We start from the raw sequence: 18,884 nt of genomic DNA on the forward strand, positions 1-18,884 counted from the left end.
ACACATGTGCCAGCTCCTTTTCATCTACCATACATAAAAAAAAAATCCAGCGCCTCTCTTGGATTAAAAGCAGCTGCAGCAGCACTTTTGAATATACCAGACTAGAACATTGAACATACCGTACTGTTGAGTGTGAAAGTTCTGGATTTGCGTATTTCCTCCCGATGACAGTGAGGTAAAAAAAAAAAAAAACTGCTGCTTTCTTAGCTCAGAAACAACGCCTGATGTCAACATCAAACACGTTTCTGGTCACAAACATGGTTTACCAAGGGAAGATGATGTCATCACAACTTCCGTCCATTTCTCGAAGGCAACAGGGATGGACCCGGAGTCCTCTCCCCACAAATACTTTAAGCTTTCACCAAACTTGTTTTAATCGTTTAAATATTTAAAAGAAACATTACATTAATAAAATAGTTTGATGCAATTTTTTTTTAGCAGCTGTAGTCCTTGATCCATTTCTTGATATTTAAAAATACACTTCATGTATTATGCCCGACGGAACATTTTAGGAATGACCTTTGGATACGCTTCTGCCTTACTTCAGACGCAGCAAAAATTAGAGAAACGCAAGAAAAACAGACTTTTGTTTCCTGCTTTGGTTACTCCTTTAATCACCTTGTGATCCATTCCAGGCGTTCGCCTCCACATTGAGAATCACTGATTTAGGATTAACCCAAATTAATTCACTGAAGGATTTACTCTTACCTTAATCCAAAACCAGTGCAGGCCTGACCCCAGCGCACCAACCTTCCTAATCTGAATGACTGAGAGGATCAGCTTTTGGTCCCTCCTGGGGGGGGGGGGGGAGTCTGTTTCTCACAGTCTAGATTGCGTTTCCCATCATACAGAGTGAACATTCTACCACTTGAATTTTAACTGCTGGGTGTATGTCTAGACATAAAAAAAAAAAAGCCAAACTCACAAGAAATCTAAAACGCATCATGTAATCTGGATTACTTGTGGGATTAATAGCCTGTTCCTGTCTTTTGCAAATGTCAAAAGTGCATGCATGACTTCGGATTCCAGGAAAAGTGTTTGACCAGCGAAGCAGCAAACAGTGTCAGGAAAGGAAGGCCGTAAATGCTGCGTTCAAGTCGGCACAAATGTCCCCTTACTCAGCGTTGCCCATCCAAAAGAGTCTACTCCCTTCCATTGATACGGCCATTACTCATTCGGTTATAGAGAAAATGAAAACCCAAAACGCCTTAACAATAATAATTTATTTATTCTGGCAGAGGAAGAGTCTTTGGCAGTGAACAACACGGGGGAGATTTAATAGAGGACCTTTAAGAAAGGAAACGTTACGAGGACACAGACATTAGCAGTTTGGGACAAAGATTCGATGATGCCACAACAGAACGGACCAGAACTGAAAGAGGGACGGTGTTTATCCACGACAGTGTTTAGGGCGATGTGATGGTGATGTGAACGAGGAGTCAAATAGACAAGTGCTTGCTTACTGTGTAAAAGAGGCTTTGATCTTAGTGCAAGAGAATGAAGTGTCCCCTTCAATAAACATTAAAAAAATGGAAAAATCTGGTAGTGGCTAATTCGCTGAGGCTTTGGCTTTGTTAACATTTCCTCTTAAAAGTTCCTCCATCACGCTCCAGTCTGGCCTGAATTGTGCTACAAAAACATTGAAAACCAATAGTAACAATAGTACTTCATTTAGTGAAGAGGGAGGCAGCAGCTTACAGGCAGCTTGCTCAGTCTTCTGTATTCACATTGGCATATCCTACAAGCGGACAAGTGCAACTCTGTGGTTCATATAGTGAAGGAAAAAGGAGGCACAATTATCTGTCAGAAAGGGGAAAAACTGCATGTTCTCCATTCCAGGAAAGTCAGCTCCCTCATCTTCTTTTTTTCCCCCCCAAATTGAAATTGTGAGAATAGGAGGGGTTATCGCTCAGGATGAGAGAATAGCACATATTCCATCAATGCACCCTACAGATAGGGCAGGTAAGGCCATTTCTGCATTCGCCAAGAACTTGTTAAAACCAAGTAATGGAACCAATCAGAATGCACGTGACACTGCATTCGTCACACAGCTCTTATAACACGAGAGCGGCTGCACACAGTTTACAGGGAGGATCATGACATCACAGCTCCCGTCAATCAAATACATAATTTCATTCAGAATGCTGTCAGAGGTCCATTCATTCATCGTTAAATGCAACACAACCGGTCCACTTCTCCTCTACCCTTCCACCAGTCTTCTTTTTCTGCATTCGCCACACTTCTCTTACAGTAAGAGTAAATATTCAGCTAAACACACACCACAAAAAGGTTTGTTCCAATATCAGAATACTGTCGGAGGTCCAATAACATGTGCAAAAACCTGTTGTAGTAAAGGATGGAGGCCACTAGTGGTCGCTGTGTCACCAGTCAAAAGTTAATTACCCCTGCACAGCAGCTACATGTCTGTGTTTTGAATTAAGGCTGTGGCAAGAAGGGGCAAAAAGGGATGGGGCAGTTCAGAATGAGACATGAAAGTGGAGCTCTTCAGAATCTCATTGCATCCATCAGCAGTCCTCATCAGTCCATCCATTCATCTACAACAGATCAGCTCAGCTCACGCCCACTACTGTCAGGGATGACTGGTGTCGGGGCAAAACAGCCGCACCCAAGCAGCATCGGGTCACAGCGTGACTTTACTGAGTCTGAGCGACAAGCTGGAGCGATGCTGGGCGCGAGGGAGGGTGGAGCTACAGCGGCTTCGCAGCTGGACCGGCCGACCCATCGTGCCTCGCTCCCGCAGCAGGAAGTCAAAGTTGGCCGAGGTGTTCATGGCATAGAAGACATTTGCATTGTCTGGGATCAGCAGCTCTGAAGGATGACAAAAATAAATAAAAAGAAGAGGGAGAGACGTGACGAGGATGTTTTCAAGTTGAAAAATAGCTGATGAATGAGGGGAAAAAAATTATAATATGTCTTAGAACAAGACTAAGGACTTTTTACCTTTCTCTTCAGAGATGACTTGCACCAACTCGTATCCCTCCGCCGGTTCCGTCTCCAGGTTGTGCTTCGCCATGGCTCTAGAAATCACAGCCGGAGTCTTGTCTTGATTCGTCAGCTGTTTCAAGAATAGATGCAAAAAAATGAGCTTCTACATGGTTTAATGTGTCGCGTCAGAAACGCTGAGGAAAAAGGAACACAAATGCATTTACCAATATGCTCTTGTAGAGATTCCCGTTTCCGTGCTCCAGACTAACTCGGATGATGCATGCATCTTGGGCCTGGGTGTTATAAGCTGGGGATTGGCTCGGCGAGCCGGGGGTCAAGGGCGTGAGGGAGACAGAGCGCCTGTGGGAGCAGACGGGCCCGGGGAGCGGAGGAGACGCAGGAGTCATGGAGGCGCTGGCTGTCGACGAGCTGGTGTCCATGGAGTGGAGCGAAGTATAAGAGGAGGATTCTGATAGCTGAGGAGACACAAAGCCAGAAGTTACACGCAGACACTAAAACGCACGACGGCGTCATGTCTTTGAGGTCCTGGGCCCACCTTGTTCTGCTGGGGGACGGAGGTGTGGGTGGGCGTCTGACCCTCGCTGTCTGATGGGCTGCTGGAGTCGCTGGACGAGACGCTGACCGAGTCCATGCTCTCCCCTGAGCTGCCGGTCGGAGGCGAGAGCGGCGTCTCTCTGACCGGAGAGCTGGCTGTGTTACTGTCGGGCCCGAGGAACAGCCTGCAAAGAAAAAGCGACGATAAAAGCTCAGAAAGGACTCGTCATTTTGCAAAAGCCATTAATTTTTCTAGATATTTTCTAGATATACTCACAGGCTGAGTCTCTTCACCATGCTTTTTCGAGGCTTGGGTAAAGTCGGACTGCCGTCACCCGGACCTTCAATCTGACAGGACAAGGCATAGCTGCAAGAGAGAGCGTTGATAAGAACCAACAAGCATCGTAAAAAGACAGATGGACAGAAGAGACGCTCAGGAAGCAGCGGTACCTTTCTTCCTCACTGAACTGAGTCTGGCCCTTGAACCAGCGGAGGAAACAAGCCTCCGGCGTCAGACAGTAGCTTTTACAGGCCGACTGGAGCAGCTTGATCTGGGCGATCACCTCAAACTCCTGCAGGGACAGAGAGAGAGGACGGCTTCTGGCGTCACTTCGGTTAAACGCCGAGCCGAGCCGACCATGCGACATCTGCAATGGCGCGACCGTGCCGGAGGAGACTGATCGCAGCTACACTCACCCTGCGTCTCTTCTCGAAGTTGATCAGACCGCCCTGCAAGAGGACATAAAGAGCATTCTGTCAGACTCCTGGACATCATATACCAGCGGCTGCTTAGACAAAAAACGCACTCAGTTTCTGACAGCGGTCACACAGATAATGCCCTCAGAGCCGAGAAGGTGCGCAAACTCACAGACGCATGCTGTCGAACACCCGAACACGCATGCAGCAGGCGTCAGGGACCTTTTCTTACCTCCACCAGGTCGGGCAGGGCCGTGTCCAACATGGTCAAGTCAGTCAGAAAGGTCCCCAGGTAGGGTATCGTCCCTTGCATCGCTCCCTGTGGAGAAAAGAGAACATCTTGATGCATTTGATGCAACACTTTACCGATGCCAGTGTGGGTTTTTGTCAATGAAAGCAGAGGCTTAACACAGAAAGCGCTGACTAAACAACGTGAGAACGGGGCGCCATCCTACCCGCGAGGCTAGAATTCATTTACAGTGCGTTGCATTAGAGGAATGTGCTGCTGCTGAAAAGGAAGGTCCATTTCTCTGTCACTTTTTAGCAGAACCAGCAACAGCCTTTCGGCGTCTCACCATTTCTTTCTGTAACTGCAGTCTCTTGTGGGTTCGTTTTTGGTGCTCCTTGGCACAACTCTCCAGGCTGGCAAACTTTGAGGTTCCCTCCTGTGGAGCGAAATAAAACAGATTCTAAATGAAGCTGCGTTTTGCTGCTGGGCCTCACATCACACACACTTTAAAATGATCGTTACCGAGCGTACTGCCGTTACTTATATCAGAGTGCACGTGCGATTGTGTCGACGCGTGGAGGTCTGAACTCACTCTCATCAGGAGCTCCCTGCTGGTCAGGTAGTTGTTGTGATCGGAGAAAATGTCCGACAGCTCTTCAAACGTCTGCATGCTGTCTCTGGGCGGAACATGGACTCGCGTTAGCACGCGCTAACGGGCGGTTAAAACGCATGCAAAACAGACACCTGAGGAATGTGCGATGAATTCGTTTGATCAAGGCTGGTGGCGATCGCCTGCAGAGTTCGGCTTCGGGACGCTTACTTGTGCACACAGGCCCACGCCCTCTTCAGCCGGTACAGCGGGTTGGACTGCAGCGCAGACACGATGGCTCGCAGAGACGAGAAGTTTTTGCGGATTCGGCATTCCTGTTGGGACGCAGTCGACACAGGAAGGTTACACGTTCTGAAGTCAGTGGTGGCTTCGTCAATGAATTTGGGTGTTTCTGCCAACCTGAGCGATGTCTATCCAGTGCTGGATGACCCGGGCTCTGACGTGTGGCCTGATCTGCCTGTGCTTCAACACGGTGCTGACCACGCAGGCCGCCACAGCATTGAACTGGGTAATGGTGGCCCGCACGGTGGGGGCGCTGTGCTTGTTGTGCTTCTTATCCCTCTGGGACCAGATGGAGCCCAGGCAGTGATGGGGAGCCACCTTTTTAAACAGCAGCTGGAGGGGCAGGAATAGGCTGGTGTTAGCATGGCGACCCCAGAGACACGCCGCCGGGTGCATCCTGTGAGACCCCCCCCCCCTGTGTAACTCCCATTTCATATCCAGCCACGTGTCCCTGCCAGCTTCCACTTACTGCATCCATGTAGGTCAGCTGCTCGGCCACCAGGTCAGCATCAAAGGAAAGGAAGTCCTCGTGGACCTCAATCTCCACCTCCTCCTCTTCACCCAGGCAGAAGGAGCTGTTGCCGTGGAAACCAGCTAAAGGCAGCCAAACGGGTGATTTCACAGGAGTGAACGCCGAGTTCAAATACAGTGAATGGGAATAACCGTATCTATAACCTGAAAAAAGAGACGTACCATCAGCGTCCTCCATGCTGGCCTGATTCTGCAGCTGCCCCAGTAGCCCTTCAGCCCGCCGAAGCGCCTCGGAGCCGGGCAGGGCGCTGCGCAGGTAGGCCATCAGCCTGTGGAGACACGGGTAGTCAGGAGGCTCCTGGAAGTCTTCAGGACATTGGTCCAGCCAGGCACGCAGCGTTGAGGCCAGAGCCCTGTGGAAACACCACGGAAAGAAAAAGAGGTTGCAGAAGGTCGTCCAGCAATGAGCCGAGACCGATGCACAGATGAAACTGCTTCTCACGTTCGGATGGCGCCGTTGGCTTCAGAGCTCCGGCACCTGCCTGCATCCTGCTCGTCTTCTTCCACGCTTCCGTACCTGTAGCAGACAACGAGGAGAGAGGACTCTCAAAGCCGCCCGAGACGCAGCGCAAAATGCATCCTCGTGACACCCGACTGCAAGCGCTACCTGTCCAGCAGCAGCTGCAGGACAGACTGCGTCCTGGCAAAGGCTCTGTAGGTGGACAGAAAGATGGACGTGTAGGTGAGGTCGTTGTCCCCGAACGCCGTCAGTAACGTTTCTACCAGACGCTCCAGCGTTCCAGCACGGATGCTTCGGATTTTGCAGGTCTCCATCTGGCTCACCGTATGGCCAGGAGGCAGGCGGTCCCCCTCCGCCTGAACACACACACATATTTGGACACCATGAAGCTAGCGTGACGCTACACACAAGTGTTTTTATGTGTTGCAGTGACTTGGCTGGTGCTTCCAGAGCTTCCTTTTAGAGACAGAGGCAGGGCGGGGCCACTCTGATCTATTTTTAATTTCCCCACAGATGAGTCTGACTATTGTGTCTATGGAGAACGGAGGCGAGCAGGTGCTTGACAGGACGGCGAGGGAGCGGGAGAAGAGGTGGCACGGCGAGCGGAGAACGAGAGCGTGGAGTCGCCTATGCACCAAACAGGAAACACTCCAATCTGCTTTTAATCACGGCCCACCCCTCCTCCACAGCCCCTCCAGACTGAGAGGAGGAGAGCAGAGCAAGTTCTCCCATCACTCCCCTCTGATAACAACTGTTGTGGGGTTTTTTTACAAAGAAATGACAACACCAGATCATCCGACTGTATGTCGGGTGAAATTGTGGAATAGTTCGAATGTTGATCACAAGCAATGCCAAAATATTCAAAAGTTTAAATTCATTTACGAACGCACGGTCTTGTCTCAGTACAGAGAGGGCGGGGCTTAATGTTAATACTGGCCTATTGTATAAATGGCTCCTTACCATTGTTGGTATATAATTATTGATTATTGTACATAAAATATTGCTTATTAATTATTTTGTAATGTGTGCTATATATAAATGTTCCTATTAGAAATCCAATAGATTTGAAATCTTAGTTGTATAATGGGGGTGGGATATAATATGTTATCTTCTTCCCACTCCTTTTCAAGCACTATATAATGAATTATTTGCCATTTCTTGTGTACATTTGGTGTTTTGTTTTCAACATTTATTGTTTTTTTTGGCCGAAATATGGTTTCTTGTACACGAAAATGTATTATTATTTTTTATTCTGCTTGAAACAAACAATAAACTAAAACTACACGCAACATATAAACGAGTTACAATCCCACGGAATGCCTCTGCTGTTAGTCACAGATGATGGTTGGCAGCAGAAATGCTCCTGCCTCATTCGCTTTTACTCAATAAACAGGACTGTGAAGCGTCCATGCTGTTCTAATTAGCTCCAGCACTACTGGCAGCTCACGCCGTTGTCAATAGATCAATGCCGTTATTAAAGCTTCAGGGCTTTTATCTATTTCTTCGACCGCGCCTCAACCCCAACGCTCATGTCAAGTGAAGCGACAAAAGTCGTGCAAATAAATCCGCTTTGATTCTTGCATACGTTTTGACTGCTTATGGGAGTCGCACGCATTCCTCCAGCTATTACAGAGAAAAGCACAAACGAAGGACAATCTCCCTAATTGGCCCTTCTGTGCAGTATAATAATATACTGTACAACATCTTATTATGCTGATATGTGGGAAGAAGCAGCCAAAAAAAAAAAAAAAGCACAACTCCAGGAAAAGTCTTTCAGGATTTTTTTTTTGTTTTGTCACGCCAGCATTTTTGTAAAACGCTGGCTGAATACAGGACAGGAAATCACATGCTGCAGCTAAACATTCCGGGCCTGGTGGAACTGTTCATTCTTTTTAACTGCAAGGTGTTGTCTGAACTTGGGAAATTTATAGTCCCCCAAATGTTAAAACAACAGCCCCGGCGGCGGCGCACAATGCTGGGAAACGCCCCACAACTAAAAGACGCAGAGATTAGGTTTGTTTATGAGTCAACAGTCTGCTGCTCGGCCACACCGGGACTCACCCCCAACCATCTCGCTCCCTTGTTGGCGGCCTGCTGAATCTGAACCCTCTTGAGCGTCACGTTGTAGATGGCCCCTTCCTCGACTTCCTCCCCCCAGTCCTGCACCGAGCTCTGATATGAGAAAGAGGAGGAGGATTTTAGCATGATGCGTTGAAGATCAAATGGAACAATGGTGATTTCAAACGCAGGATTTAAACTGGAAAAAGCAGAAGGAAGAATCAGAAAGAAAAAAAACACACAGATGCAACAACAGCTTCCAAATGAACTAGTAAAAGCAGTAAAAGTGACCAACTCCCCCCCCCCCCCCCACCCCCCACCTCCCACCTCTGCAGCCTGCCAAGCCTCCCTCCCTGCTTTTACTCCCTTTTCCTTTCCAATCCATCTCCTTCACCTCATCCCCTTCTCTCTTAAGATGACATCAGAGCTGGACTTCTTTCCCGGAGCCCAGAAAGCTGGAGATAAGGGCCAGAATGGATGAAACCGCTCAAAAAAAACAAAAAAAAAGGCATCTGCAGAATAAAACTAAACATTTGTGCGACCCCCGTCGTCTCTGTCGACAGATCTTCCTCGGCTTATCCGTCTGATTACACAAGCCGAGAGCGCTCGATTACAAATCTGGACCTCAGGAGAGCGACAAAACATTTAAGCCAGCGTGAGACGGAATGAATCCGTCCCCATCTCTCGTCCCGTGTCTGTCTCTGGTTGTAAATCACTGGCAAACAGTAGAGTGCATAAACACGGGGAGAGGGAGCAGAGCACAATCCAAATACAAAACCGTGGAGAGGGCGGGCTCAAACACAGCTTGGGATATGCTGAGACATCAACAGATGGAGAGAGACAGAGAGAGAGAGAACAAGGGCCCAGACGATGAAGGAGGGAAACCGGCCACATATAAACACCAGGCATGGAATATTCTGGTGAAGTCCTTGCAGAGAGGAGGTCAAGAGTCAAAGTAGCCGTTAACGGGCTCTGTGGGTGTCACGGAGGTCGCTTAGGGTTCGAACAGAAAGGGACAAAGTTGAGGGGTAGAGAGTTGTAGACAGAACCAGCAGGGCTGAATACCCTGAGCATCATCTCACGACGCCATGATCAGCTTCTTCTGATAAGTGCCTCTCTCTGGATGGATGGATGGATGGATGGATGGATGGCTGGATGGGTGGATGGGTGGATGGGTGGATGGATGGGTGGATGGCACAAGGACAGATAAATACATCAGTGCATGAGTCATGCTGTCCACACACTCCCTAAACAATAGCGGGAGGTCTCCGTGTTGGCTGGCCCGGACTGCTGAGTTCACAGTCTGCACACACAGCTCGCCTTTTCTTTTTTTTTTTGTCATTCACTGAACTGGATTTGTTTTTAACAGCAGTTTGGGGGGGGGGGGGGGGGGGGGGTCTCTGACAGCTTTGTGAGTTTAAGTTTGGGAGAGTCACCAACGTGGATGATGAGAGACTCATCACACAGCCGAGAGGGGAGAGCTGACAATCTAAACACTGATTCACCTTATTACTGGGATCCCTCCATCGATGCGCACAAAGGACAGCGGACAGTCAAATAGCGCTAATCCGATTGAGTGCAGCCGGACAGTCAAATAGCGCTAATCCGACTGTCAGATGCGTGTGAAACGAGGCGCGGAGGTCGAGCCCGTTGGTTCCCCCCCCCCCAAAAAAAACACAAGTTTTCCTATCCACAATCAGGGAAGGGAACCCGATTGGTTTTAATTTGCAGCAGATTATTATTCTTTTTTTAATCTCTCTCCTACACGTTCTCCCTTTTTCCAAACGCCGCGTCTTTACGCAGCAAAAACGTTCAACGGGATTTAAACCTACATGAAAGAAATAGACTTAATGCACCCCCCCCCCCACCTTCATCTTCTAGTTTCCCGGGCATTAAAAACCTCCTCCTCCCTTTTTTTCTCCCACTTTTCCCTTCTCCAGTCCCCCCCCCCCCCCCCTCCCCTCGCTTTCCACAAAACCACAAACTCAACAACAGCGCTGCGCCCGGAGATGGAAAGCCGTGCGAGTTTCTCTTTGTTGTAGTTTTTTTTTGTTTTTACCATTTTACTTTTCCAGGCGAATTTCATGGTGAGCGTTTCTCTCATGGTCCGGAGGCAGCATCAGAGCTCCGGCACAAAATCCGTCAAGGAAAGAAAACGCGTCTCAAAAACGCAGAGTCCCAGATCCTCGCTGGAACGACTCCTTCCAAACACCGGGTCCTCCTTCCCCGACCGTCAGCGGGTTCTCCTCTCCACCGAATGAGAGAACTCCTCCTCCTCCTCGGACTCACGACAGCTCCGTTTAAACCCCTCCTCATCCGTTTTGTTCCACTTCTGTGATGACAACAACGTGCGCACTCAAGCGCACGCCTGTGCGTATTTGCGCAATTTACCGCTACGCAATAGCCACAGGTGCGAGTATTGGGAACTTCTGAGCTACTTCGTCTTTGCGAAACACCCTGACGTACGTTTGTGTTGTGCAGTATTTTGTGTGATGATAAATAAAACGCGTATTTTGTTACATTTTTTCTTTTGTTTCTTTTTCTTTTGACTCTTCTGTTTTATCACACATCTGAAAAGTGATATTTTTCTGTATGCAATGTTAAAAAGAAATCTGAATAGCTGCTAATATGAAAAAGTCTTCACCTTTTAGCACTTTTATTTAGCATTGCTGGCCTAATTATTGTCAGTCTTAATAGTTTAAAATAGTATGGTAAGTGTGAGTTGTTTAGAAGTATAGAACATTTTTAATTTAAATAACTACAGTACGCAAAAGTATTTCTGGCCTGCAAACATAGCATATTATGCAGTTCTTCTTCAGTGGTGTCCATTTTTATACTTCTTCTGTGTGGCAGAGGTTTGACATTTTTGTCTGTTTACCTCAAACCCTTAATTCCAACTATACCATCGCCTCTTTTCACCTGTCAGCATATTTGTGAATTGTTGCTCGCCTAAAGTTAGTTATAAACAGTCAGCACTATCTTAAAGTAGTAAAAAATAATAATAATAATATTCAGAATGTCCTGTAACCGAAGATCAGCATGAAAACATGTGGATGAAACCTATAGGCAGAATAAACATGAACTTTGCCCTTGGAGTAGATGAAGAGTTGGATGTGTTTCGTGTGTGTGTGTGTGTGTGTGTGTGTGTGTGTGTGTGTGTGTGTGAGGCAGCTGCAGCCTGTGTGGGACAATACAAGGAAGACTGGAGATGCCGTCACCAGCACTGTGCATTGTCAGAGACATAGAGGAGAATAGGCCGAGTGTGAGAATGGACGCCACTGTTCCACTGGGAACGTGCTCGCTCACGGGCTAGCGGCCCACTTGTGTGAATAAATGGGGAGATATGAATCAAGTGGCAAATTTGTGTAGGGTCTTTTTTTTGTGTGCAAAGATGCATTGTGAGTTTATATCAAATGTCTCATGCGTTTGCTAGTCCGTTTTGTCAGCTGATGAAATAACTCCTGTTACAGAGTCAGGCGACAGTTGAAACATTTATTGTAATCTGGCTCAGTGGGAGAGATGGCTAAACCTGCTGTGCCCCCCCCCTTCATCACTGTGTACGCATGAATGTGACATATCCATCCACTCATCTGGTTCCCATAACACCAACATAACCCCAAAGGCACACAACGTCACCGGCAGTCACCCACCATCCTGTGAAGTGAGGGGCAAACACCAGCACTCACACAAGGTCCTCGCTTTTGGCATTGTTGCTCCATCTCCCCAGGCCAGGGGAGCCCGATTTACGTCTCCACAAATGTTTCTCTGTGTGTGGAGTCATATGTTTTTCAGCTGTTTCTTGCCGACTGTTCATCAGGCCGTATACCTGGCCGGGCTCCAGTTCCCATGACAAGCTGCCCCGCTGTCCACTTGGGCCTCTGGAGCTTTGGGAATCACATGGGGGGCAGTGGGAAGGTTACGACTCTGCACAACCTCAGCACAAACAAGAGGCCCGACAAATGTGGCAGTGGCTGCTCCGTGTGATGGATGAGCCAATGAGCGTGCTTCCATCTTTCAAATTGAAATGAAATTGTGAATAAACAAATGTCATTCTCTGGTGTCCCATGAAAGTGTAATTCCAATGGGACTCATCAAACGATGATTTTTGGTCTGATCTACAGTTTGAGGAAAAGGCGGCTAAATGTCAGTAAATCCCAGAGAAGTTTTTAGGGATCTGGTATAAACTCAGGTATTTTAGCTCATTTGATTTCCGCATGTCTGCATGCTAAATAGGGAGCGAGCCAATTAAAACACTGGAAACAGCGTCTGTAATTCCAGCTATTGTCACCTCTGAGACTCATTATATATAATTTGTCTAATATTTGCCAGGATCAAAGGATAAAAAAGGGCAAGCTGTGTGTTTATAGTGCAGGACTGACAGGAACAAGTCACTTCCTGATGTGTTTTCACCGCTGTTAGGCGGCTGATTTCAAATCAAGCAACTCGTGCCACTGTTTTCTCATGCTACGGTACATTTTCCATTCTCATGGACGAGTCATGACGTAATCACTCGTAGTGAAGCCCCCTACGTAGGCAGAGCAGTGTCATGGAATGGGTTCCTGCCATTATCAAGCTTCCCGTGTATGCTCTTCTCCCTGTTCCAGAGTCAGAACAGGGAACCACAATGCAGACGGCGAGGGGACAAAAAACAGGAGGAGCACCGCTCGCACTGTTATTGCACCACCAAGGGGGGAGAGAAAAAAACCCCACATTCCAGGAAATCTCCCACTTCCTGCCTCCAGCCTCCTGACTCCAGTGAGCCTGCTGTCCTCATACCTGACTGGCTGGGGAGCCTCTCTGGCCTGGAGCAATAGAGGAGAGGAGAGGAGAGGAGAGGAGAGGAGAGGAGAGGAGAGGAGAGGAGAGGAGAGGAGAGGAGAGGAGAGGAGAGGAGAGGAGAGGAGAGGAGAGGAGAGGAGAGGAGAGGAGAGGAGAGGAGAGGAGAGGAGAGGAGAGGAGAGGAGAGGAGAGGAGGAGAGACTCTCAGCATCACAATACTGGTCTCAGAGTTTCCATTTGAGATAAGGAGGTCAGGTATCAGAGAGCGTGTGGGAAACTGCGGAGATTAACTTGAAAGAATACTATCTCCTCTCTGATTGTGAGAGGAGGAGACTGGAGGGGGAGAGTTCACAGCACAGAGCGAGAAGAGCCACGCTGGCCGAGAGACAATTATGATGCAACAGGGACCATCTTGCACTGATTTCATATTTCAGACAAGAGAGAGACTCTGCTCTTTCTTTTATTCTGTAAATAGAGAGGAGACTCATCCCTCTATCCGGTTAGAGGAGTGTCAGCTGCAGCCAAACAGTTCTGTGTAAAGTCACTGCATAGACAGTCTTTCCTGATCTGGACAGAATGTGTCCCTACTTTCATACTCTCCCCTTGCCTGTGTGTTCTTCCTGTGTTTTGAGCTTTAATGTACATGCAGCTGTGTATTTCCTTTTAAACTGGCGTGTGGTTGGTGGGTCTTTTTGTGTTTCCAAACCATGTTGCCCAGTAGAGGGCAGAGTTCATAAAGCATGTGTTGATCCAAAGTCAGCAGAGGCGCTAATCAAACAGGGCAGAGCGTCGAACCCGGGAGAGGTTGGATTTATGACGCAGGGTCAGGATAATGTGCTGTAACTCAATAAAACCTGGGAACGAGAGGAGCAAAGTCGTTCAAATGGCTTGTTTAAGAGCGCCGAAGCGCATGCAAAGTACCCAGGAAGAGCACGGCTTGATTTAATGGAGATTTAATGAGGAATCATATCAGCAGATCAGCGTCTGTGGATCTGGTCGTCGTAGAGTAGAGGCACAGCTGGAGGAGAGCATGCCAGGTCTTCTCTTATAACACACATCTGCCTTTTCTTTCACTCTTTCTCTTTCTTTCTGTTTTTTGTGCCTCCTTCGCTCATACGAGCCCTTTGTTCCAACAGCCACATTAAAGCGCTTTCTGTCTCTCCACCCCCCCCCCCCCCCCCCCCCTCTCTGTCTCTCTACTTTCTCTCTTATGTCATCTCTTTGCTCCCCTCAGAACTATTGTCCCAGCTGTTATTGAGTTCTCCCTCTTTCTCTCTGGATGGGTGACATCATTCATTTCCAGTAAAGTCCAGATCTGCAGAACCCGCCTCCACACTCCACATGAAACACAGCTGACCCTGCAAACCAAGGCAAACTTGAAGGACAAGGTCTTAAAAATGAAAGTACAAATTTGTTTGTGCTATGATGAGAAGGTTTTCCAACAGCAGCCTGCATATTAGGACAGCTGGACCTCTGTGGAGCATCAACGATGCAGATGCTATTAATGTGCTTTCAGGTGACTGATTTGAGTCCCACCACACACACACACACACACACACACACACATATATTAATACACAATACACAAACAAACCCCACCTTCATGGGCCCCAACCCAAACCCCTCGCCCCAGATTTAAGCCCCGCTAAGCCTTGAATGAATCAGTCTGGACTTGCTCGGTTGTCTGTCTGACCCGCTGCTAATGAGGCAAGACCATCTGTTGCCCGGGCTACCCTGAACAACAACAAAAACAACAACAACAACACACAGCATCATTACACAGAACACTGTGTAACTGCTGCCGTATCGCACCCGAAAACTACAAACACACACAAAAACAAGCATGGCTCCTACCAAAGTAAAAGACACATTAAATACTATCTAAAGTTGCTGTATGCATGAAAACACATCCTGATGTTTGCCGTAACAAATGCAGGATGTGTTTCCTGTTATTAATATAGTGTGTTTTATTGCGTTTGACCTCAATAGAGGGAAAAGAGTGGGTGACCTGCTGACATACAAAGTGTGTGCTGACCCTCTATTAATAACTGTTACCCTCCAGCATCACACGGTAAAGCCATATACACACACACACACACACACCTACACACACACCCACACACGCACACACAGATCATAATGTCAGCTTTATCCCAGTCATGCGTCCTGGCTAATACTCTGAATGGGAAAAGAAGCAGAGAATTTAGCGTGTGTTTGCCGGTGCCTCACCATAAAAACACAAATGCTGAGCTGCTGCATAGATTTCCCTCTCCCAACCCTCACTTTAAAACACACACACACACATACACACACTGCCCCAAGGTCTCCATATGGCAGGATGAGCTTCTGCCCCAGTGGAGCGATCGGCCCCTGTGGTATTGTTGTATTGGGATGGGCTCTCTGTGACAGGGACGATGCTAGTGCGGTATTGACTTTTCACACCACTGCCATTATGTGACCTTGTGAGGCCCAAGATCACAATCCGAACCTCTGCAGAGCCACAGGCGACACGACAGCGTCACACTTTGGGGGCCATCCAAGTGTGCAAACACCATCTGAGGAGGTGAACTCAGAGAAGGGATGATGGAGGGCTGCACTTTAGAGAAACAGGATGTCTGCTTGTTTAGAATTTGTGCCATTTAGGCAAAAGAAGAAAGAGACTGAAGTGCTTTACTGTCCCATCGCTTGTTTTGTGCTTCCAAACTGTGAGGAAAAAGATTGCTCCATAGATATGTAATAGATGTTATAGAGTTTTATAACTTTTGCATTCATTTATGGCGAAAGGCAAAGCTACGGTCCGGATGAAGGAATCCCAGCAGTCATCAAAACACACAACAAAGCAAGAACGTTAGAAACAGAACAGCTCAGACGTCACTGGTCAGCAGCCTCAAACGTGCACTTCTCTGTTCAAAAGAAAAGAAAGAGGAAGGAGGAGTGCAAACTCAGCTTTCTTCTTTTTTTCAATGGAAAACACAGTCTCATCAAAATAACCCCCCCCCCCTTCCTTTTTCCTTGTTTTCCATGTTAAAAATCACTTCTACATTTCCAGCAAATGACCCGCTGCGGCTGTCGAACTGCGCCGATGGGGGCTGCATCCTAGTGGCTGAGAGCTGTCAGACAATATTCCCTCTGTATGGAGCGGCCTTTCATTAAATTGTGCTTCCTCATTCCTGACAGATAGAAGAGCAACCTAAGATGCGACTCGAGCGACAGAGCGCCCTGTGATAACCCACTGAGGGTCAGAATAACATGTCATGTCAACACTCTCACTTCTGTCCTACTGGGGTCATAACCAGTCTTGACTGTGACACGTATTGTAGCATCGAATAAATGAATTCAAAAGGCGCTTTTTCTTTATGCGCTATATACTTGTGCATATCATCCACTTCAGTGTGTGTGGGCATGTTCTGCATGCTCATGCGGGGCATGCAGAACATGCCCAGTGAGCTGCTGATAATGTCCGACGCCTTAGCGCTCCCCGTCTCGTGTCTGACATGGACTGTGTCCCTGGACTGTGTCCCTGTCTGCAGCCACCCAGCAGCGTGATCAGGGTTAATCAGTCCGCCCATGTGAACCAAGCTGAATGGACCCACGGAGAGGAAACGCATTTATGACCCTCAGGTGTTGTTTCAGCCGTTTTTTGATTTTTGCCCACAAGAAAGCTGAGCGGGTGAAACCAGAATCGACTTCAATCATTTCCAAGGATTCTGGCTCAGCCGTGTGGGCGATCATAAGTCAGTGCTGTAAAAACAGAGACAAGGTCACAGCATTCAGAGCATCTGCTCGCTGACCTCCATCTACCCCCAGACCCCCCCACCCCCACCATGGAACAATTGGTGGAAGCAGATCTGCGAGTCGGGAGGAGAGGGCATGTCAGCCAGGATGTCAGATAGGCAGCAAGGATGATGAGCTCCCAGAACATGCATCCAAGAGGCACAGTCCGCCAGTCACATTAGCAATCAGTGGAAGTACATGTACGTGCACTACTGTACTCCTACTGTAGGTCTTTGCCTCTACTCTACCCCATCATCGAAGGGAAAGTATGTTTTACATCACCATGTTTATCTGACTGCTTCAGTCCGTTCAGTTTCAAATGAATCATTAATTCTGTTGTTTTGTTTCTGTATAAATGACCCAAGTTTACATCGGATTTATTGTCAGCTGACAGAATGAGCGATGCCTCATCTGTGAACTGTGACCAGTCAGCAAGGATGACTCGTGCACACACACACACACGCACGCACACACACACAGGTTTCAAAATACATTTCACTGACTCTATTTTACAGCCCTGTTTATTGTTGGACTTGCACGCCACCGGGGCGGCGACACCATCTCTGATCATACGACCACCAGCCAGGCCAGGATCTTTGCCGTGATCGACCCCAAACGCTCAAACACCCGGCTGCCCCTCTTGCCCACTGCTCTCCCTTCCTATCTGCGTTGGCTTGTCCCTCAAATCGCAGCAGACCTCCAACAAGCAGACCTCGGAGGAGATGCCTTCACCGCCAGTCTGTTTCTCACACATCTCGAGCTGCTTTTAAAAGCCCAGCTCCTCCCTCGGGTAAAATCAAAACGCGCGTGAAATGAAAACTGATCCCAGCAAAGATGTTCAGACAAGTAGTCTACTGACCCAGTGGTAGGGGCCGCTCTCCGGGGAGCGAGGCTGGTACCTCTGCAGGGCGACGCCTCCCTCTCCCTCCAGCAGTAAGGTGCAGTCCAGGTCGGGACAGTGGTGGGGGCCGGCAGCCCAGGGCAGCAGAGTAGCCAGAGGGCATCTGGAGATCATGCTGACCGCTCGAATCAGCGGCAGGGGTGACAGGGCAGGCGGGGCATACTCGGGTCTGGGCAGTCTGGCAGAAGAGATGGAGACCTCTTTGGAGGAAGCAGCAGAAACATCACATGGTGCTGAGGAAGATGATGAAGATGAAGGGTTACCTGGGCTCCTGTCAGTCTTGATAGCCAGATGTTTTGGCCGCCGCCTCCTCTCTGTGCTTGTAGACTGGCGTCTTTAGCTCAGAAGTGACCCTAATGACCCTTTCAAGTCGTTCACCTCAGTCTTCTCTTTCCCTCTTTCTCCCCCCCCCCTCCTCCGTCTCCCCCACCACACGTCTTTCTTCCCCCTCTCAGCAGGCAGGGAGCTTGACTTGCCAACAGCAGTCAACCACAGGAGTGATTAAAGTCTATTGTCTCTCTATTTCGTTCTCCCTCCTTCTCTCTCGCCCCCTACGTTCAGGGGGGGAGGAGTAACCCAGCTAGCCCGCCTTTTCATTGTGGAAGAATGTTTAGAAAGGGAAAGAAAGACAGGAAGGCTGGCATAGGAGGAGGGCTATTACAGACGATGTTTGCAGAAGAGCAGATGCTTTCCGTGATGGGTGGATTCATCTGTAACCCGTAACCTTTCTTCAGAATGGAAGTCGGCAGTCCTGCAAATCCTGATTCATGTTGTTGTTGTTGTTGTTTTTGCTTTAAACTGAATGTTCCAGGTATTTGGATGTAATTCAGAAAGTTACTGTTTCAGCTGCAAAGTACGGCTTGGTGACATTTGTGACAGGAGGGCAAAGGTCTGTGTGTGCGTAGGTATGCGTGTATGTGTGTGTGTGTGTGTGTGTGTGTGTGTGTGTGTGTGAAACTGAATGGGGTTAGAAAGTAAGAAAGAATCCAGGAGGGGTAAAAAAAAAAATCAGTCACGTGTGAAGCTCTGAAGAAAAGGATTATCTGGGACCAGGCAGCGCTCT

At 48.3% G+C, this 18,884-nt stretch overlaps 1 protein-coding gene across 2 annotated transcripts; it reads right to left on the bottom strand.

Annotated features, from left to right (window-relative positions):
- Window positions 1–1,127: 1,127 nt before the first annotated feature.
- rgl1 (ral guanine nucleotide dissociation stimulator-like 1) lies at window positions 1,128–17,935 on the bottom strand. 2 transcript variants are annotated; one of them, XM_068743127.1, is made up of 18 exons: window positions 17,780–17,935; window positions 8,371–8,481; window positions 6,457–6,665; window positions 6,292–6,366; window positions 6,012–6,202; window positions 5,788–5,912; window positions 5,436–5,651; window positions 5,247–5,350; window positions 5,019–5,103; window positions 4,773–4,862; window positions 4,430–4,516; window positions 4,198–4,230; window positions 3,952–4,073; window positions 3,779–3,868; window positions 3,503–3,686; window positions 3,171–3,422; window positions 2,962–3,076; window positions 1,128–2,829 (listed from the first exon to the last, which is right to left on the bottom strand). In XM_068743127.1, exons 1-18 carry the CDS (start codon window positions 17,933–17,935, stop codon window positions 2,642–2,644), a joined length of 2,433 nt encoding a protein of 810 aa, XP_068599228.1. In that variant the 3' UTR covers window positions 1,128–2,641. The 2 variants fall into 2 exon arrangements, with proteins under 2 accessions (XP_068599228.1, XP_068599229.1); XM_068743128.1 differs by lacking the exon at window positions 17,780–17,935 and adding an exon at window positions 10,427–10,577.
- Window positions 17,936–18,884: the final 949 nt, after the last annotated feature.

The sequence above is a fragment of the Brachionichthys hirsutus genome, chromosome 9 (genome assembly GCF_040956055.1).
Source record: "Brachionichthys hirsutus isolate HB-005 chromosome 9, CSIRO-AGI_Bhir_v1, whole genome shotgun sequence".
NCBI classification, from domain to species: Eukaryota; Metazoa; Chordata; class Actinopteri; order Lophiiformes; family Brachionichthyidae; genus Brachionichthys; species Brachionichthys hirsutus.

Coding starts and splice junctions, on each gene's coding strand:
- rgl1 (XM_068743127.1), bottom strand. CDS start 17,935: ATGATCTCCAGATGCCCTCTGGCTACTCTGCTGCCCTGGGCTGCCGGC. Junction 6,367..6,456: donor CTGCAGCTGCTGCTGGACAG/GTAGCGCTTGCA, acceptor TGTCTGCTACAG/GTACGGAAGCGTGGAAGAAG. Junction 3,869..3,951: donor CAGTTCAGTGAGGAAGAAAG/GTACCGCTGCTT, acceptor TCTCTCTTGCAG/CTATGCCTTGTCCTGTCAGA.